General features: G+C 40.1%; 1 protein-coding gene across 4 annotated transcripts in view; it reads right to left on the bottom strand.

The window, feature by feature from the left end:
• Positions 1–22,917, bottom strand: part of DPP6 (dipeptidyl peptidase like 6) — a 547,876-nt gene that overhangs the window by 295,688 nt on the left and 229,271 nt on the right. The window contains exon 1 of one of the 4 annotated variants that reach the window (XM_017826537.1): positions 16,726–16,895. The exons of the other annotated variants lie outside the window; for them this stretch is intronic. Coding sequence (XP_017682026.1) covers positions 16,726–16,776 — 51 coding nt within the window. The 5' untranslated portion in view covers positions 16,777–16,895. Of the gene's footprint in view, positions 1–16,725; positions 16,896–22,917 lie in introns of those variants that run through there. 4 annotated transcript variants of the gene reach the window in all.

Below are 22,917 nucleotides of genomic sequence, written 5' to 3'. Positions count from 1 at the left end.
ATGTAGGCTGGGGTTAACTTTCACCTCTCTGCTGGTGACCCTCACAGAAATGACAGTGGGACAGGTGCTGCATTCCTTTTGTACTCCAAACTTATGGAAATTCCTTCAGTCACTGAGTCCTGATACTCTGATTTCCTTCATGTTTATCTAGAAAAAGTAACCCTACTGCACACAGTGTTTTACTGGATGAATTACAGGATCCCTTGAGATTATCATAACCTTTTAGTCACCCAGCAAGACAAAATGAGAACATTAGGCAAGCCAAATTTTGCTTTGAGGCAGAGATTATTCAAGGGTGTTTCACTGTCATTGATCTATGCACAAATCCAACCCTAATCACTGCTGTGTCTAAACCCTTCTCTTCCCTCAGTGGATTTTATCTTCCCAGGATGCTTGTGCAGTGTGGAAATGTTATTATAGCCTTTTTTTAAAAAAAAATAGGGATAATCAATTTGCAGGGTATAGCAAATACTTATAGTACCTGTGATTAAGGAGGGAATTGGGCCATGTTCTCCAGCCATGCCTTGTCCAGGGGACTGTCCTTGTCATTCACTTCTCATGGAGCCTGAGGTTTGAGGCATGGAGGACACTGCACATAACATACCCCAAAAGAAGAAAGCAGGTAGAAGAGGCACCGTTTTTATCAGAGGCCTGTACACTCCAGATAGCCACCCACAGCCTCAGAACAAACATTTGGTGTTACTAATCCCTGAAAATGTAAAGATTTGCAGAGGGATCTATAGCCCATTGGTCTGGGAAAATGGTCTGAGATTACAAGACTGTGCAAGAAGGGGGTGACAAATGCAATACAAACTTAAACTAAGCATCTCAAAGTAGGCTTAAACCAGCAGTGAACTTTTTTTTCCTGATTAAGTTTTGCAACAGCAAGAATAGACAGAATTGCAACTACAAAGGTATGTGTGAGAAAAATGAAGTCTCAGTATGGATTTCAGTCAGGCTGTAGCTGTAGCCGGAGTTTTAAAATATTTATAGGGCCTTCACAATTCAGGAGTTACAGAACATTCAACCAATCACATTGTCAGAATCTCCAAACAGATATCAGAGCGTGCTTTCCATTTTAGAAATACACAGTGGTTGCTTTATGGTAACAGTTGAAGCACGAGGGTACTAAAAAAAAAAATAAATCAAAAAACCGACCTAAAACAAACAAACCCTGCACAAACAAGCAAACAAACAATCAAAGAAAACCCAAAAAAACCCTCACCAATAGACAAGTAAAAAAAAAAAAAATTAAAAAAAATGTAGGGTTATTTTGTCCCTATATGCAGAAAAAAATGTCTACCTACCACAAGTGCTTAATAGTACCTCTACCCAAGTGTTGTTTTAGTCTCTGTTCAGGCATCACTTAACCTGAGCAGCCTGCCACAATGCTTTCATTTTGATTAGACTTTTCTGAAATCCTGGCTGTGACTGTGATGGAGAACAGCTGATATAGACTGAGACAAACACCAGTCAGAAGAGTGGGCTTGCATAACTTTGGGAAATGTAACCTGAGGTCTCCAGCACGATCTCTGTGTTTTGAATGGGAGCTTTGCAAGTGCCTTGTGCCTATGGAGATGGGTGTAGGAAGGTGCTGGTTCCTTGGCCAAAGGGATTGCAGGGGCCCAACTCTGTTGTGAGAAGTTTTGCAAAACCAGAACAAAGAGGGTGTCTCTCCCTTGAGCAAAAAACAGAGGAAACCTTCACTTGGGTCAACATCCCTTCCCAACCAAGTTCCCCATGTGTTTTGCCATGCTCATACAACTGAAACAACACCACTCATATATCTGATCTCTGCTTATTGCAAGACATTTATTTGGGTCCTGTTATGAAGCTTTTCCTTCTCTCACCCTGTGCTAGCCCACCCCCAAAGCTGGCTGTCCCACTTCTGTGTCCCATGGCCATTTTTCAGAGCCAAGGTGGTCCTGTGGCATTGCATTTGACAGGCAACTCCACAGTGCTACAGCATCAGCTGAATACTGACACTGGGGCTGGAGAAATACATGTTATAAAGAGAAAGCATCACACAGCCATGGCTCGTGTTACACAGTCGCACTGCTCGGAGCAGGTGGGTATCCTTTATAGGCTTCTCGTGGACAGGGGGTTTTCACACTTCAATCATTCCCTCACAACGTGCAGATTTTCACTTCAAAGATTTGGCAGTGTTGCAAAGAGGTTTTTCAACCTACACAGAGTTCATTTAAGTTAAGGGAGGTTCATCTTCCCCAAGTTTGTACTGCTGGAATGGCTCTACCGCTACCGTGTTCAAAGTTCTCTCTAAACACCTTTTGGTGAAGCAATACAGCTCTCCTCCCTCAGAAGGACTACTGCACTTAGACATCCCCAGCCATGTGCAGTGTGACTATGGCACATAGGGGGTTTTCATGTCTGTGTGCATAAGGAAATATATTTATGTATATATGTAGAGACAGAATAAGATTTAGGGAATCCACTTCTGAATTCTTTTGAATCACATTTGACACCAAGAACTCCAAAACTATGTCAAACTGCTATTTGTATTGAAGTATGTAATTTCATTGCGTTTTTTCTATTTCTCCTTCTCTCCCTTCACCCCCCACCCTGTATTGAGTTTGTGAGCATAAGAGGAATCCTTGCCCCCAGCCCTGAGCTTGCCAATGAGAGGATTTTGTTGCTTATTAAAAGTCCTTCTGCATGAAGCTTCCCCTAGCCAGGGTTTGGCTGACTCCCAGACAGGCTGGTGCTTCAGCTTCATTCCACTACAGGGAGGCCAGAGGACAGATTAGGGTTCGTAAGTGAGTAATGGACTTTGATACTGTGTCAAGCCGTGTAAGAAAGTTATCTGAGCACGCCAGGAGCTTATAAATGAAAGAACCACTTCAGAGACGTGGGAAAAAGAGACCTGTGAGAATTAATGATTCAAAGAAAACCTATCTGCTATATGAATCCTTAGCTGACTGACCTAAATCCCAAATAATGCTGAAGAAAAAGCAGATGGAGTGAGCTAAGTGCAGTCCTATCATTTAATCTTAAATCTTTCTGTAGTCCTACATGTATTACTAAGCAAAAGATAATACAAGGAACAACAATTAGATATCCAGAATAATGTAACAATACATGAAGGAGCTTAGCATAGGAAAGTAATAGCTGTGGGCTTCATTTGCTCTATTTGGTTATGCTAATAGAAAAATAAAGATTTCCAGAAAACATTAGAAGTAAAAAGATTCAAAGAAGTGGCCTGGAGCTTTCTTTAGGCAGAAGTCAGAAAGCCAGATGAGTTCTGAATCAGGGAATAAATATATTCATTACCTTACATAGAGAAAAATGCTTTCATATTAGCAGTATGGCTATTTGTTTACCATGGCTGTATTAAGATAATTTAATAATACCATATTTAGTTGCCTTAGAGGAATTAAGCTAACTTCACACAAGCTATAGAATAATAAAAGGCAGATTGCTTTGTACCAAGATGGTGTTCCTTGGCACTGAACCTGCTTTACATCAGCAGATGGCCTGAAACCTCTTCTGAATTTTAACGTAGACCCGTGAACTGAGGCAAGTCAGGGAAGATTTTCTCCACTATTAAGTTACCTGCCTCTTACTGTTCTTTTTCTGTTTCTGATTTTAAAACATTCTCTTCTTTTTTACATATATTTTCTTTATCACTTTCAATCTACATAATCACACATTCATATATTCTGTGACTGTAATGCATGTATCTGTCACATTACCTCCTTACACCCTTCTACGAAGCATGTAAAATTTAAAGTAAAAATATTTGTATTTAGTACTGTAAGAGCTTCATTTCTCTGGAAAATGCTCTTGCTTCTAATCTCATCATTCCCAACTCATATCTGGAGTCTACACAGCAAATTGTGTGCTATTGTGTTATCTTGACTGGTATAAGTACTTCCATAATGCAAAGCATGACTACATTCTGAAAGCCTTAAACAGGTACTATGTCTCTTTTCTTGCATTACAGCACCTCTCCCCATCAGGTGAAATGCTATTCCAGACTATTCTCAGCGCCAGACCTCTGGGGAGGGACACACTTAAGCTCTCAGGAGCTGCAGTGCTGGCTCCCAGCTGTGTGATGAGGTTGCAGGAGGTCTGAACTGCTGCGGGCAATGGCCAGGCCACAGAGGATGGCAGACCCTTGGTCTGTGCAAACCCTGGGGCAGCATCACTGCCCATGGACCTGCAGGCTGGGTCCATCTCCCTCACCTGCCCAGAGCACATTCAGCATGAAAGTTTCCCCTGGGCTGAGAGACAGGCAGGTACTGTTGAAAAACCTTTCAAGAAACCACTGGCAGTAGAGTGGGGGATGCCTGTTTAAAAGCAAACAGGCATAAGAGTTGGAGTAGAGTTAAAAATAGCTATACTTTAGATTTTAGTGCTGACTTTGCCCCCAATTCCTTTGGGCTGGAGTGTAAAGGCACAGTTTTCTAATCTAGAAGACTAATGCAAGGCATCTAAGCCCATTTGTAGGCACTCACAAATAGGCTGCTTTTGGAATGTGCTGAGTAACTCCAGTGCATACAGCAGTGGGAAGAGCTTTAACATTTTTTCTGAGGAGCTTAGCCAGGAAAACGAGGCTTGCCCACCTCAGTAGGCTGCTTGAGAATTAACCACTGCTCGTGTTGCCCTGAGAAATTTCTAAATGAAGGGCTGAGGAAAAAATTTTGCTATAGGTGGTCTAACAGATTGTTTTCTCTGGAACCATATCAACCACTCTGATAAAAACAACATTAGCACCTCCCTATCAAAGCACTTCTGGTGCAAAAAAGAATTAAGAAACTTCTTCTTTCCTAAGAAGCATCAGGCTAAAATATAATATAGTCTACAAAGCAATTGGACGCAACATCATCACAGGCTCACGAAGGCTGAAATATGTTGCAGCAGTTGCTGTTTATTCTCACTGCATAGCACAAAAACTAGAAACTATGTCTCTGGAATTGTTTGCCCTCTGCAGATCTTGTAAAATTCAAAGACTATTGGATCCTGGGAATTAGTGACAGAAAACAACCCCAACCACTCAATCATTCAAACCACCTCGTTAGTGATGCAAGACTGTTCTCCTAAATCAATATTTTAGTATTTCCTCTAGATCAGTTGAAAATTTTCATATAACAGCAAAGGGATTTAGCTGCAACTCCTGTGAACTACTGTATAGCTGAAGAGATGTCATAGGCATCATGATTTGCTTTATATTCAGCATACATTATTCCATTTAAACTATCATTCTGAAAGTGTAAATTAAACTCTAACTTGTTATGACAAATATTTTCTTGTTTTCCTTATGTTTACATCTTTCATAAATATGTAAACTGTTATAAACTCACTTCCATATTACTTGTCATTAAATCAAAGAATTTTATACATAATGTTATTTCTTACACTAATTGTTCCAATCTTTTGATCATCTTCTTTTGCTCTGAGTGTAATCCTGTGAAAGAGTGTTTTGATTTCTGCTATGAATTCATTTGTCTTCTTCAGCAAAGAGGAAAATACAATTTCTGGATTTGATACGGTAGGAAGAAAGGCCAGGGGGGATCTCTTCAAGATATTTTTAGAATTACTTTTATCACAAATCAAAAGGTAGAGTCCTCTTTACATTTTCCTGGTGTACAATAGGCAGACAAGAAACTATGTGAGGAGAGCGTGAGGAAGGAAAACAGATGAGTTTACACATATCTGAAGGGTACCAGCAGCGACACACCCACCCAGCAACCCCTGCAAGGCAGAGAGCCCTGGGCACGAGGCTACGCCCAGACCTGCTGCACCCTGCAAGCTCCTTTGGGACTCCCACAGGTCCCTGAGTGCTCAGTGATGGGGAAGCAGGAGCAGACTTACCATCAGAGCACTCCCAGTGGTCAAACAAAGAGCTTGAGAGCTTTTAATAATGAATTGTATAGAGCTTACTCTCTCTGCAAAACCTTCACCAGGTGTGTCTGGCTACTCAGACACGGCCCTTGGAGCATCCCAGTGGGTTTAGAGGGCTTATGAGAGGAAATATTAAAAATGTTCTCTGTTCATACTATTAGAAGTAGTGAGGAGTTATGAGTGCAAGAGTAGGACTTACCACAAAAACAAATAGCTGGCCTGAGCAGTGGACTGAGTTTTCCAGAAGGATTGTGATCCTTGCTTTTTGGGTGAGGGTTGTACCTAGTATTCAGATACCAAGGTCTAATTTAGGCTGTCACCCAGAGGAGCTCCATGCATAGGACAGCCTTTGAACCTAGAGAGGTCATGGCTGTGCTCAGTGGATGCCTTGTGGATTTGCCCCACTGCAAATTCAAGTCCATAATCTGCAATGGTCAAAATTAATGTGAATACAGACCTAAGATGCAAATTCTGAGGCAACCATTTCAAGTTCTGAGGCAATCATCAAGCCTTAGGGGAATGGATTGTGAAAGCAGAGGCCTTTGCCATACTTAGTATCTACAGTTTTCATATATCACCTTTTCTAGTACGAAAATTACTAACCCAATTAGTTATAAACCAAAAAAAGATGGTTTACATTGTGAACGAAAAGTTCACAAAAAAGGACACAAAGTTATTGAAGAAAAATCCATAAAGAATTTATGAGTCACTACAAATCCTATGACTTGTGGGGAGACATCCATGTGTCTTTAAAAAAAAAAAAATCTCAGCTTCACTTTAATATTTTATTGCTTTTGAAATAAACTGAATTTATTCTAAGTAATATATGCCATTACTGCTTCATTTTCTGAGCAAACAAATGACTCTGGCAGATTGGACAGGGAACATGACTAGGGCTGAGAGCTGGAAATCTTTTTGTCACCTCTCCCTAGAGTACCTCTGTGAAGGAACAAAGCACCAAAAAACTTCTGTCCACCCTAGTGTGGGTTTTAGTTGCAGCCATCTATCAGTCTTGATATGTTCCAGGAGGGATTGCTCTTCACCAAAAGAAAGACAGTGGAATGATATGTCCTTCTGCAAGAGGACTTTTTTGCCCCATCAATTGCTTTACACACCCTGAAACTGTAGTAGATGTCAAGGAGAGTAATATCCCATCTACTTATTGTCAATCAAGTTACTATTTGAGAGATGCTTAGTTCTCAGGAACAGCTCCACAGAAGCCATAAAACCAGTGAAATTCAGGAAGCAGCCATAAATAAACTTGCTTCATTCATGTGGTCCAGCAAGTGCTTGCTCCAAGCTTTATGGGGAGCAACAAGAGGGCAAGAGAAAGAATGGCAAGAAATGCTCACTAGAAATCCTTTCCACACTCTCTACAGGTCACATACCAGCTTCAAACCAACTGATGCTAAATTCTATCATACTATTGACTCTCCAGCTAGGAGTGAGGCCATATTCCCAAAGGGCTAATCAAATCAACACTAAGACCTCCTTTCCTCCAACAACTCAGCTTTGTACAAGTGAAAAAACTAGATATGAGTATGACTGTGGGGTAAACCAGCATAACTGCACCTCTTTATCCTCTGAGAATGTCTGTGGGATGCAGCTTTGCTACAATTAATGCAGCCCAGCTACTGCAATGCATTAACACAACAGAGATGTTCAAACCAAACAAGTACTTCTAATTACGGAGAGCTTTGCATAACAAAAATGGCTTTTCCAGATGGTTGAGACTAAGACTCAACATATTCAGAAAGACCTTCTCAGTCTCTGAGGCTGACAGAATCAAGCTACATGCTCTCAAACGTGCTCTAGCAGGTCTCCATCCACCCTCCTGGTTAAATACCTATGCTCTCTCAGGCTGTTTACCTACAGGAGGGTGTCTGCTGGCATCACTCAGCTCCAGATGTTAAATTCCTTTGAGCAGAAAATGGAAAGGGCATTTCCTTTTTGTCAATGAGCAAGAATGACAAAATTAAGACTGACCTCAGAAGACTACAAGAAACTTCTTTATACCCCCTTGTAGGTAATAGGGGAAACAGTCAGGACACAGAAATGCTTTTCCTGCTTGCCTCACACATGAGTTATTTGGAAGGCAATAGTAAAAAAAGGAAATCATCACAGGAGAAAAATGACAAGAAATTCAACAATTGTATGTCTTAAAAAATGACAAAAGCAATCTGGGAACTGCTCTGGTAGTGAAATGGAAAGGAGAAGTCTTCTGTTTATTAACCTTTGGAAAAAGTGTCTAAAATTCACACGAGAGGAAGGAGGTAACCACTTTCCTGACCAATCCTCCAGATTAAGATATCATCCGCCTAGGCTTTAGACCACTCTGATTTTCACCATATGATATGAGGTGTGGGCAATAGCTGGTCATCCTGCCTCAAAGCACGAACTGGTAACTGCAGGCAAAAGAACATTTTGTCCCAGAGCACTTAGTAAACTCCAGAATTTGCATAAACAAATCCTTTATGAACTGGAAGACTTGTCATTTGATTTACTACCATCAGAAATCATTACTTTTACATGGCTTTTACACTCACCAAATTTGTGCAATTATGCAAACTTCTGCATTTGCTGAGGCTTTCTGAGCTATTAGCACCACTTCTCTAATACTAGCAATATTTTTGCCAGAAGGACACCACACCATTAATTCTGTACCCTCTCTAAATGCAGCAATTATCTACCAAACAGAGATTCTGTGCCATGCTTCAAGGATACTTTCACCTTCCCACCCACCAGTGCTGTTGCTGGGCAAAGCAGAAGTCACCATTACCCTCTTAAGTGACAGGGTCAAGAGGAGTCCCAGGACAATCTCTGCAGTTCTTTAAAAAGAAAAGAAAAAAACCAACACACACAAAAGCCAATAATAAATTATTATAAGTAGACCTTCACTGACTGTGTTATTTGCCATTAAACTCTGCACATTAGTTCACACGAATATAACCTAAAAAATTTTCAGATTAAATATTCAATTTAGCAGGGCACATGCAAATTAACCAGCAGAAGAGTTCCTCAGGTGCCAGGCTGGACCAGGTTAATGGTATCAAAGTTGCCCTTGGGTAATAAACACTTGCCCTCCACTCGGAGAAGGCAAACTGTAACTGAGTTGGGTAAGAAAGCCTCTGTAAGAAAGGCCTTTCTCAACAGAGATGCCAGCAAAAGGGACAAGGCTGCTCCCTGCTCTGTTTTTTGTATTGGAGAGGGGACTGATGTCACCAGTTGTGGTACCAGCAAGCTCTGTCACAACACAGCCCAGTTCCCACAGACCTCCTAGACCACAGGGACCCCTTTGGGTGACAGGGAGGTAAGTCTTCCCAAGGAAGATCTGCCTGTGTGCTGGGACCATGGCCCAGGGCTGAGCAGGATGACCCATCTCTCTCAAGAGGCCCTCAAAGGACCATGAAATTGCGAGTCAAGAGTGATTCAACCCACTGTCTGTCTGCTCCCAGACAGAGGCACCCCTGCATCCCACTAGCGAGGAATTCACCTGTAGTTCTAAAGATGTGTGAGCTGGGAGCTTTCATTTGTTAGTCCTTTAAATCAGGCAATAATAAATCAATATTTTCTGCACAGAAAGTTATTTCTGCTGAATGCAAATACATTACATTTCAGCTTCTCCCCCCTTAAAACTTATTGGAAGACAAACCTGTTGACAGCTTTCCCCCTTTTTCCTGCTTGGAAAAGGCTAGGCCCTACTTAGGAACTCAAATTAGCAAGACTAGACTCAAACTCCTACATCCAACTGTGGCATATGGATCCTTCATTTCAATAAACTGCAAGACTCTACCAAGAAGACCATTGTGGCTGTAGAACATGAATCAATGGCCAAGTAACAGCTCCCCATCATTGTTTTGTTAGTGCTAAGAAACTCAGTCCCTGCAGCTTAGCTTCTGAACTTTTAGAAGAGAGCAATACAAGACTAGGCTGTAGTGGTAAGAGATCCCTCCACCCTGGAGGTAAATAATTATGATCTTTAGGGTCCCTTCCAACCCAAACCATTCTATGATTCTGTGATTCTGTTAATGCAAAAGCAGATCAGCTGTTCATGTTGTACCCAAATAGGAGAGCTGAATTCTAGTGCTGTCCTTCCCCTTTCCCCTCTCTTTATAATTTAAAAATAAATTAAATCAATTATAAATATATTACATCTCATTTAAATAAGAGCAGAATATTTGCAGCTGCCAGTATGTGCAAGCAATGTAGCTAAGTCCCTGTGCCACATGGCTTGTTAAATGAGATGCATTCATCCAGAAGACCCTCAGCAGCTAAGCCTTGACCTATGGTAACTAATGGAGGTCTCCCTTTGACTTTAAGAGGGCCAGGATTTTACTCCAGAAACCTCAGATCTCATCATTCACAGGGAAAATGCTGACTAGAAATGCTAAAGTAAATTTTGTACAGCCTGCAGTCACTGCTAACAGTGATTATAAACAGCCTTTAGCACAACATCAGCATCTTATCAATAGACACACAGTCAACATTCTTGGCATGTTCTATTGTGAAAGGAGGATCACAGGTGAAAAGTGATCTACCAAAAAATAAAAAAGGTAATGCTTTTAAAAAAAGTTGTAAATGTTCACTTTCTTGCTGTTTTCCATTTTAGCTTTAGGTTGCTGAAGTGTTTGATTGCAGTGTGATTTTCTGAGAGCATAAAATCCTATGTAAAAATTTGTTTAAAATGTTGCCCCTGTGCTACAAATATTCTGATGTCATCCCCAGTATGGCTGTAACTCAAATGGAAACACTATCTAATAAACAAGCCAGCCTTTCTGATATCTTCAGAAAATAAGCTGAAAGGAACTAGCTAAGGCAGACAAAATGTTGAGGAGGCCTTTTTTTCCCCCAGGAAGGTCTCCTTCACAGTTTATTACCAAGTTCATACATCCAGAGGTGAGAGAGATGAATACATAGGTTTCTGATCTGTGTAGCTATAGGTTATCTACATCCCAATCAACTCTATAAAAAACTTCACAACACTGCCAGGATAGTGAACACCTAATGCTATTTATTTTTTAACAATCCATTAATTTCGTCTGATGGCGCAATACACATTCATAGATATGTTTAATTTTATTTTATTTTAGTTCCCACAGAAACTAAAAGAACTGTTGTCACGAATGAAATCACTCATATGAATAAGGGTTTGCAGGATCAGTGTGTTAACTAATATTTCAATACTATTTTTTATCTACAGGGGCTTGCAAAATTCAAATGGAAAGCAGAAGCAGCCTTTTAAAGTAGCATGTGCAATTTCACTCATTCTATATTTGAATCTAAAGCTGCAAACGGATATATTTGTTGATTGTTTTACAAAGTCCATTTAATGAATTAAACCAAGCAATTTAAAGTCTGGTCACTGAGATTTGTAAGGATGTGTAAATTCTCTAATCCACTTTATACTTAACAGCTTTACCACACTTGGGAGTCCCTTACTGATCTTGGGGAAAGAGCAGTGAAAGATCTACCACTCACACATTTAGTGAATTAAGTAGTTCCCATTTTAAACCAATACACCAGATACTAACAGTTAAGTATAATTAGAAACACTGTAAGAGTTATAAAAGGAGCAATACACAGCAAAATCTGTAATATATATTTCTATTGATTTATAGTTTTTTCCACTAGTTTCCCAACACAAAGGACAGGCCCTGAATAACTAAGACCGGTTCAAGCAAACTCATTTTTGCAGGGAAGACCTTTGTAGCACTAATCACCATGTTCAAGAACATATTAAAATGTTTTCCATTATTATTTTAAATCAATGCAGTTTGTTTTCAGACATCCTCATTATCAAAATGCATCACACAGAGAGCAACAGTGCCAAATGGCCTCCTCGAGATGAGCATTTGACATTTTCAGTTTCATAAACAAAATTATAAGTGATTGATTCACATTTATGTGCAATTGGTTGATGTTAAATAGTTTTCTTAGTTCACTTATTTGAGCACTTTCCAAGAGAATCCTTTGAGCATGGCTGAGTCCTGGGCCAGGGCACAAATCTCCAGAGGGGAGAATGGTGGAGCTTCCCGACTCAGCCGTGGGAAGTCCTTGAAAATAAAGGACTTGAAGGACACATGGCCAAATCTTTCTCCAAACACAGGAACTAAAAGCCACATAGAATCATAGAATCATTAATTTTGGAGAAGACCTCTAAGATCATCTAGTCCAACCACTAATCTAACACTGCCAGGTCCACCACTAAACCATGTCCCTAAGCACCACATCTAAACATTTTTTGAACACTTTCACAGATGGTGACTCCACCACTTCCCCGGGCAGCTTGACAACTCTTTCAGTGAAAAGATTTTTCATCATATCCAATCTAAACCTCCCCTGGCAAAACTTGAGTTGATTTTCTCTTGTCCTATCACTTGTCACCTGTGAGAAAAGACTGACCCCCACCTGTCTACAACCTTCTTTCACTGTTGCTCCTTACCTGAGGACAAAAGAGTCTGAGGGACCGGAGCTGGTCCCAGCAGAAGCAGTGGTGGTGTAAGCTGCTCCATCCAAACCCCTCCTTCCTCCTTCTTTCCTCCACCAGCTGATCACAAAGCCATCAAAGGGAGGAGAGGAGAAGGCAAAAGGAGAAACACAAAAGCAGAAATCCTGACCCCTCTGCTGCCCTATGCCAACACAATAAGCAGTTCCTTCAATCTATCTCCTACCCCTGTACCTCAGATTTGGGGATTCTCTGTGATCTTCATTCCTCTCAGCCCCCATTCCTACCTGCCAGCACTAACCAGATCATCATCATCAAGCAGGTCCCTGCTGTTGGTGTTGCCAGAGGGCTGCTCCACCTCCACCGGGGCAGGCACCCACGGGTGCTGCAGGCTCATCCTCTGCTGCAGGAAGGGATGATGTGCTCAGCCAGGGGCCACAGGCTGCCTGAGCCCTTCCCCACCTGCCTGTGCTGAGGGGCATGTGAAGACTTTCAGATGCCTCCTCCCTCTTTCCCACTCTTCTCCAAGTCATCCTTCTCCCATTAGTGCAAGAGGATTGGGGAGGCATCCTTGAAAATGGAAGTAGGGGGAGAGTGCTATTTGATGGATTTTTGCACCCATTAGTCTTCTGTTAAAAGCTACTAGAGAGGGAGGCAGAGAGGAAGTCACCAAGGAATTTCTTGAGATGTGTTTGTTCCCTTTCTGAATCCATCTTTGCTCATTCAAACCTGTGCCATCAGCTCTTACTATGTGCTTAGGCTTCTTCAGGCAGAACAGGTAGGGCTGCTGCAGGATGCTCTGGCACAGCACAACACAGAAGCATCTGTCCTACACACTGCAAGGAAGAAATGGCACTCTCCAAAAAGGTTTAAAGCTACACCATATTGCTGCCTGATGGATGTTTTATGGGGAGCAAGGAGAATATATGAGGCCACACGGGCTGGAACTTGCATCCATACCCTGTGCCTCAGCACTGGAAGTGAAGACACTGCCACTCGAGGGAGGGTGAAAGCCTTTTTACCTAAAAGTCTGGATACACATTCTGTTAACAGGTTAAAGCACTTCAACCTTGTTGCCTTTGAGGCTGGGGGTTCAGGCTATAATTCTTTAAAAGATAACGTATTTGAAAGGCACTTAAACAAAACATTCTTTTTGCATCTCAGTCCCTACGCATGCTAACACAAGTCTGCTAAATATTATTCATCAAGATATATATTCAAGAAGCAGAGAGACTGAGAAATTGCTTCAGAATCCATGCTTTTATACCACTTTACAGCCTGAATACACAAATTATGAAGGAGGAACATACAGTGATGATAACAGTTCCAGAAGCTGTTTCTGAAGTGAAAGAATCGCTCCAGCCCACTACCATAAGCTTTTTCCTGAGCAAGTTATAGTGATTTTTAAAAAAGGCATATTTACTCCAAACATCCCTTCCAATACTTGGCATGAGAGAACATAATAGGGTTTTATAGCTGTCACAGTCTGTTGGGTCAAAAATGCATTAAAAAAAACTAGAGCTTAAATACTTACAGGTATGATGGATCACAATGGACTGCACTATTGAGTAAATAATGTCTGCCCTAAACATTTTCTAAATAAAGGTTTACACAAGAGAATCAGTAGCTTTGAAGTAGCCATTTAATACTCTCATATCAATTTTCATGTTTCCATGATGATTGCTTTACTTTTTTGTTACTAACAAAACTTGGCACAGTGTTTCTTCCAAGCTTGGGGCAGGTGTTAGCCAGATATCTCTGCATCACGAAGAACCCTTACTAACGAGTCCTCAAAACAGCTCAGTACCTAAGGTAAATATTATAACCTTCAGTCCTCATGATAGCCCAGCATTCCCATTAAATACCATGATCTGTAATCCACTTCATAATGACTGTGGGGAGATTTTTTTTTTTTGAGCAAATGTACTCAGGACTGAGTACAGAAAGATTGATTGCTTATTGTTGCTGCCTGTTTTGACCCTATAATTCATCTCCCTGTTTTTTTCCTGCAAGTTTGGCTTTCTGTCCTTAGTGAGCTGACTTGGCTGTATCTTCAGCAGCGTTTAGTAACCAGCCACTTCACCAGCAGGATTGGGTAGTAGCTGAACATTCTGGAAGATTTAACTGTCAGTCACATATGCCAACACTTTGAGGATCACCATGAAACACAGGCCAGATAAAGGATTAATTGAAGACAAGGAAAGGCTTCCTATGGATGGCAGAAACCTCTGGAGAAACAAAAGTGAAGTTTCCCTGCCTTCTGCTGAAGGACATTCTATTTGGTGTGAAAAAATGACAGATACTTTTCAAGCAGTGCTATCTTGGAGTGTATATAATATTTCAAAAATATCTTGAAAGCTTCATATTTTAATAAACACTTTCTACATCCAATTTTCATTAATATGTTTTTAAAAGGGGAGCAGAAAATGAACAGTATGAGTCAGATCGTCAAGCAGGCATAAATCATCACAGCTCCACTGGTTTCAATTTATACTGCTTGTGAAAAAGGCTCTCTATACCTTTCTGGAATCACAGAGTGAATTCATCATCCCCAAATAATTAAGGATTTAATTTAATTATCTGTTAATATCTTCATTTTATGACTGGATTCAGAAGGATGGCAAGAACTACAGAGAGCTATTGCAAGGGATGTTAATGATAAGTACAGTGTAAATCATAATTTTGATATATCCATAAATACTGAGCAAGTTAATGCCGAGAGTTAAGTGGAGAAAAGAAGTGCGTGCCATATCACAGACATAATCTCTTGCATAAATATATTATGGCTTATTATAAAAGCACACTCTGCACAATATAAGGTCTAACCCTTTTGTTTTAACAAGAACCATAAAGGCCCTTTTTGAGATTCTAACATGCTTCTACCCTGAATAGTTTGAAGTAGGAAAAAAAGAAACTAGTATTTAAAACTGACATTTGATTCTGCAGAAATTTAATTTTGAGCTATATTACCCTGAATTATCAGGTACCACAACGATGGAATAGGGACAAATGCTGTAGGGAGAAGAGCAAAAAATGCATCAATTAAAGGATGCTTAATAGCATGCAGTTAAATAGCTTTCACAAATAGGAGGTAAAGGACAAAGTGTTCAGCTGCACAACAACATACACAGCTATATGCAAATAAAATATTTCTATCCAAGAAGGACATTTTGTCTCTTACAACTAAACCTCTCCCAGAGCCCATTTAAGTACCATGCTTTGACTACAGTAATTATCTCATGTCACTTAATATGATATAATATCTACTTATGCTTAATGGATGTGTTTTAATTTCTAAGGAAGCTGCCTGTTTGCACAAATGAAACTTGTACAATGATTAAAATATAATTTTCACCCTGGCAATAACACTTTTCAACAAACAAAAGCATAAATAGAGAAATTACAGCCATTTGAAGACAGAATTATAAATGTGAATATCCTCTGCTACTCAATACCCTGACTATAAATTGCTGTATATTATGGAAATTGACCATTTCTCATCATTGATAGAATATCAAATCAAAGCTACTTTTAAATACTCAAATCGATGTTATCAGTAAGCAAGTCAACTGATTTTCAGATCAGGGAAAATGCACGTTATTTAAATAATAATGTAACATAATTTACATAAGTTAATTAACTGATATCAGAGACCCATCTTCTGAAGCATACAAACAAATGTATTCAATTACTTTTAAATTCCTTTTAAAATTTAACTACTGTTTGACTCATTTTTAACAATGAGAAAAACTAACCCCAAACTTTTCAAGGAAACTCAGTTTATGAGACATCAGAGATACCAGTTTCACTTGTTACACCAAATTAACTTCACATTTGGTAAAGAATTATCTGTTCAATTTCTCTGTTTTTATTTTCAACCTATAGACGTGCAATTGTTTATAAAGTAAATACACTCCTCTATTATTATTTAATTTGATCATCTTGCTAGATTCCAATGCTGCATGGGCTTTAATCATGTCCCATATAGTTCAGCTCTACAGTATATCTCAGCTCTAAAATACAGCCCAAGAGGAAAAGAGGCTTGTTTGTTTTTTTTTTTTGTAATGCCTTTTTTATATTCATCTACCCTTAAATGGCATTTTTAAAGGCCACAGAGGAAATCAGTTTAGCTTAGTTTCCTCAAGAGCTTTTACCATATAAATGTTGTTGTTGTAAATTCTCTAAAACTTTTCTCAAAAGTCAAATAAACTTGAATGCTTAATGTCTCTAGAAATTTGCAAAGATGTGACTAATATGAAAAAAAAATAAGCACACAATCATACCCTGCAATGAAAAGTCTGATCAAATAACGTGCATGCAGCAGGACAACTTGTCCACAAACACCAAAATTATCTGCTTTTAATTTATTTGTTACCACTGCAATCTTTCTAAAAGACTAATGCACATTTTTCACTCACCCTCCATATTTTTTTAAATCTCTTCATTCTGGACCATTTGGATTTGTTCATCTCTGACGCCTGCAGATCAAATATGTATCCTATATGGTTGTAAATACATTTTACAACCAGTCTGGAGCCCAAAACAGTAGAGTCATAGATATTCTTGAAAACAGAGGCACTCCCTGGCTTTTAATGCTGCTTCCAATAACCACACAGTTCACAGCTCAGCATAAAGTAACCAATAGCTGAACATAGGCACAGAAAAAAAAGAAAACCAAAATCCCTTCTTTGAGATCATATAGGGAGAAGCCTTGATCCATCCAATACTTGATTTAGGTCAGTGAAAAAAAAAAAAAAAAGACGCTATTATGTCAGCCATCCAACTTTAAGATGACTTGTGAGCTGACAGTCATGGCACTTTAAAGCACCGTCATGATGAGTCTTTACAAAGGGATTGTTTTAATCCTATATGAAAAAAAAAAAAAGAAAAAAAGCAAGCTACTTAAGGACTATGGAATTCACATGATATTACAAAAATATCTGCAATGTGCTGCAATGGAATGAAGCTGAGAAATACCTCGTGTAGGGTTTTCTACTTTATTTTTGTGGTTTCCTAAGGATGGGAGGTTTATATGATGGTGGAAATGTTCACACCTGTCATTCCTCCCAAATTATTTTAACCCTTTGTCCCTCTTTAAATAAAAAATGAAATATCATATGAAATAGAAAACTCAAAGATGTTAATTTTTAAGTTTCTCGAAAATCAATGAATGACTCGGGAAATTGTACCAATTCTTATTCTAAAGGAAAGATGTCATCGAGACAATCTATCCAGAAGGGAGATCCCATGGAAAGTTGTAATCATGAAAAATTTTGGTCACAGTTCATGTTATCCAGCTCATAGAACGCTACAAGAGAGAAGGACCAAATTATTGTTCATACATCCGTGCTTCTTATGTTCCCTTCAATAATTTCAGAAAATGGAAAAGAAAGCAGAAAGTATGTGAAATATATATCTCTCTGGTAAAACATAAAACCCCCAACCATATTTCAAATCCATTTCTGGAATGAGAAAACAAGGTTGCTTGACAAACACTGATTTACTATAGGCAGTTACAGCTCCAAAGCTGATCTCCTGCAGTGCATAACAGGCCACCTCTACAGGTGTGACTACATAGAGGACACCCTTCTGGAGTGGCAGACCTAACTGAAAGCCTGGTGGTGTAACAACCCAGATACTGGAAGAAAGTCATCCAGCAGAGATACATAAAAGGGGCTTGCTTTGAACATCTGGTGTGTTGACTGACTCTCTCAACAAGAAAAGTGGGAATGATACCCGTTTCCTTGCCACATTGCGCTACCCTGGACCTTTATCTTCGTGTTCCAGCATCACAGAAAACTTCTTTTCCCATCTTACAATACTATGCAATGTGTACTTGATCAGGTTACACTGAATATAAGACACATTTGATATTCTAGTCGATACTGACACAACCCTTATGAAACTTGTCCTCTGCTTCTCTGAAAGGAGAGGTCTAGGTAGAAGTGTTATGGGTCTGAAGCTGCAAGGTTCTAACTGTGCAACGTGTCATTAATTATATGGTGCAGCAAAGCCCATAAGGAGTTGCTCATTGACCAGTAATTTGGGACCTGACCCATGCTTTCTAATGGCCATGAGATGTTCCACTAAATGTAAAGCTCCATTTCAAACATGGATACCAAGTTTAGCTGATACCAAGAGCTGTTATGTGCTAGCTACAGAAGTGACAGACTGGTCCTAGGGATCTATTTGATTATTTTATTCTCACATTTGATATCAGAATCCTAATGTTGTTCCATTAGGAGCATTCCCATTTATTTTAATGACAGTAGAATCTAACCTTTGTTCAATAAAGTGAAAGTGGTTCATGTCTCATTTTTATCTAAAAGGACTAGCTATACCTCATTAGATTTTCTGTAAGCACTCCATCCCCCCTCAGTAATCAGCTTCTCAATTATCTAACAACAGTATTTCAAAATTTTTCAGACCTTATTTTCTGTCATTCTGACAATGCACCCTAATCTGCCTGCCATTGAAAAGACAGATAAGAATATTTCAATTTTCTTAGCACTTATTGTTAGTTAGATTAGTTAATGAGTAGTTAGATGTAAGAGAATGTCTAGAAGCTCCTCTTGATATTATGCAATTAATACTGAGGCCCCAAGCAATTGCAGTCAAGCTCAATGCAGACAAGTGCTGTTATGGGAGCACATGCTTTGGCTGTAGGTGCAGTTAAGGTGCAGCTCTATGACTTCTGTGTGTAACTGTGCCTCTGACCAAAACAAGACTGACAGCTTTGCACTGACACGTGTCTGACCAGTTACAGCTGGGTCAGTATCTTAGAGCTATTCTTCTCTTTCCTATCTTTGCTAGACACCTCCAACTGAAGGTATGTTTTCCTAGACTCCATTGATACCGAAAATGAAATGGAATCATTCATTGAAATGGTTCCCCTAAGCAGCAGAAGAATCTGCTTTATTATCCTTCATCCTCAAACGATGGACATGACCTTCTGCCTTTCCATACTATAAGAAGTGAAAATGTTAAGGACAATCCTTTTGCTTGCTGTGATCAGGGCTTATAAGCAACACTGCATGTCCAGGCTAAGGACAAGCCAAACGTGGCTCTACCCTGTGGCTTTCTCCTTTGTGGTTTGAATCTTATGGTTAGAAGTGAGGGAAAATATTTCTCCTGAATTAAACCCAGCTTCAGAATCATTCAAAATGCTTTCACCAATTTAAGGGCTTTTGATGTTGTGCTGAAAAGTGGCTTCCAGCACATTGTTATCATGGTTTCAGGATAAAATCCTAATTCATAAATAAACTGACGTAGATCATTCACTACACTCATTACACAGGCACAATTCAGGACGGTAACTTTTCCCTAGATTAGGAAGTCTGAAGCCCACAAATGTCAAAGCACTGGCATTTCTAAGGGATTGTTGACAAGGTGAGGGGGATCAGAATAGAGCCCAGCTATCAATGACCAAATCACAGTCTCATTTCTTCCAACTCCTTTCCATAAACTCTGATCTCTAAATAAACCTCCTTACAGCAAGTATAAGGTCTCTCTTCATTGAACCCTAGAATTTCTCCTAAATGACCAGCACTTTGTAAGAAACAGAGTCAGATGAAGAAAAGGAGACAAATATAGGCACAAAAAAAAGCCATACTGTTGTTTTGGAAACAAAGGAACAGCAACTATCAAATTTTCCTCAAGTTCTTACAGATGATTCTTTGGTATTGACTTTCTCCATTTGGCTGCTTTGTTGGGTTACACATTAACAAGCTCTTTGTGCCATCCAGCAAGAACTGCTGCTGTTGGTTTTGCTGCTTAGCTTCCAGTAAGATGAGAAGCTCAGCTTTTACACAGTAATTTAGTTAAACATAATGGAGTGAAATCATTCCCAAATATTTACTGCAAGCTAAAAATCTCACCTCAGCTGCATTTACTGAGAGCAATAATGCTATGTGTGTTCCTGTAAGTATAATCAGGTTCCTATACCAGCTCTCAAATTAACAGAAGAGGAAGAAGGTTTGATTGTACTAATCGATCATAGGATTATAAACCACCAGTGTGGAAGGCGGTGAAAGTGAAATCTGCGCTGCAAGGAGTTACTGGGAAAGTCTTTACTTTCCAGTAAAGACTGAGAAATATTAGGAAATCACAGAGTACTGCTGACACCTCATTTGGATAGTGGGTACAATTTTGGCCACTCATATTCGTGAGGAATGAAAGCAAAACTGGAACGGATGCAAATAACGACTGGCAGATGATCAGGGCAATGAAAACACTGTCACATGAGAGAAACTACGGGAGCCTAATTAAAGTAAGGCTGCCATCTACAAATATACTGGGAAAAGCGGCAGAAATGGGGAAGAAGAGCTACTTAAACCCTAAGTCAACACTGACACAGGAGAGATATGCATAAACAAGAAAGGGTAAATGCAAGCTAAAAATCAGAAAATGGTTTCTGACCACCTGACTCCACAGTATTTTCCTAATAAAAATAGAAAGGAAAAAAAGTTACACAATTCTAAGATCATGATCACTGTTTTACAAGTGAGACAGGACGGCAGTGCCTGCAGTATGAAACCCTGAAAAGCTACTACCAATTTCCTACTCCTCACTGAGCTCTTGTGACAGAACTAGGCAAACACCTTTGAAAGTTGTACCTGATGCCCAGCTGCACTGTGAGCACCAGCTCTGACCCTTTTCTTCTCCCAGTGAGCACACACTGCCCCATGAAGTGGGCTTAGGACTGCTCTGTCACCATTTCCCTGCATAAGCCCGGGGGTCCATATTCCACCAGAGCATTGTCTGTTCATCAGGCCATGATCTGATCATAGCCCTGCACTGGGGATCAGTCACAACAGCTGGATTCAAACTCAGACCTGACCAAACATACTAAAGGACATCACAGTTGAAGCCTTACCTTCCAACAGAATTAGACACCTCCCTGCAAGCAAATTAGATGCACATGATACACTCATATTGTAAATCTTGAGTTTGAACTTTTGCTTTTAAAGCTAACTCAGCTCACATTTCAGGTGGTTGGCTCCCAAGATGAAGAAAGCACAGGATTCTCTCAGTTCACAGATGTGACAAAACTCAAAGCTTGTCTATTATCAAATTTAAAAGTGTCATCCTCACCTTAAGGTTTATAATTATATTAGCACTCTTAATTTACTAGCCTTCATCAGCCTTTAAATATTTTCCTGGATTCCTGACTGCAGGAAGGAGCAGCTACTTAGTTGTTTGAACATACTCCATTAATATTAATAGGAGGATTTTGGGGGACAACACGATTTCTCTAAAAGCTAATAGAAGCAGTGGTGTGTAACCCACGGTGACACCTAAGGTAGAAGACGCAGAATGTTCTGACAGGTAAAGTATACAAAGTATAAAAATCCAAACAAACAAACAGAAATAAAAAACAAAGAAAAGCTACAAAGAGGAAAAGGTGGCAATCTAAAGTCCTGTTTGCTCTTGATATTCTCATGAGTGAAAGGAACAGAATCACACACCGAATCCCATCCCAGCTCATTAACTGACTGGCAATGGGTGTGGTACCCAGAGCCACAGCCCAAACCAATGAACAGGGAAAGCAAGATGCTGAACCCATGGAGAAAAACAGTAAAAAAACCCTAATGTATTATTGCAACAAGAGGCATCTGCCAGAAGTAAAAGGAGTGGAACTGAAACACCCAGCTCTCCATCTTATTTCATGAAGATCCTATAATGGCTGAGGCTTGGACATGTTGTCAGTATAGCTGAGCACTGTGATGAAAACAGGTGCAAACACCAAATGCCACAGTGACTGATAGATGCTGTGCCCAGCTCTGCCCACAGATAGTTGTGGCTCATGGACAGAAGCCTGGAGAGAAAAACATTCATACCTACAGCTTTCCCCTATCTCTCCAGCCTGAGCTGCCCACTGTTGTCCCCAAAGATGACAGCAGCTTTTGGCCAGAATACAGAAAACTGACATGCTCCATTCTTCCCTTGCCTGTAGGACTGCTTGTACTCGTACTGCCACTGACAGCACTGATTCTGCTGCACACTCAGAAGCAGGGATTTGGATGCCAATCTTTGCCTGTTTGCAGCAGGGAGATAAGTCACCCCCAAACAGTATTTTCCTACTGACTGCCACTATCGGGAGACCAAGAACAACATGCCCATTGCTATCCCACATTGCACTGTCAGATGGTGCCCACACGAGCCACAAAGATGTGTGACCATGAACTCCTGTTCACTTTATTTCAATAACAGACAAAACCAGGAGATACTTTTAATGATGTTCCTCCCTTGAACATGTAGCACACTACAGTCTGAGGCCACCTTGGCTATGGCAATGCAGCTGCTTGTGGGGTCACACTGTGAGGTGGATCAGAAAATTCATCTTTTTTTACCAGGTTATTTTCAGGGCAGGTCAGTTCACTTATCAGCACATTGATCTGGCTCACAGCATGGCTGTACAAGCTGTTATTTGGCAAGCTGAGGACAAGCAGCTCCTTTCTCTGGCATTGCCTTCCATCCCCTCACGCTGGGAGCTGCAGTGAACTCCCGAACCTTCCCCCTGCTCCTTGGAAACACCAGCCCTCAGACGGTGAGAATCAGCTGCTTGCAAGCAAAAAGCACTGGGAAGAAGCCACAGTGCAGCAGTGTGG

This window comes from Lepidothrix coronata, unplaced genomic scaffold, assembly GCF_001604755.1.
Source record: "Lepidothrix coronata isolate B3197 unplaced genomic scaffold, Lepidothrix_coronata-1.0 Scaffold128, whole genome shotgun sequence".
NCBI lineage: Eukaryota > Metazoa > Chordata > Aves > Passeriformes > Pipridae > Lepidothrix > Lepidothrix coronata.
This window is presented reverse-complemented; position numbering and strand designations above follow the sequence as displayed.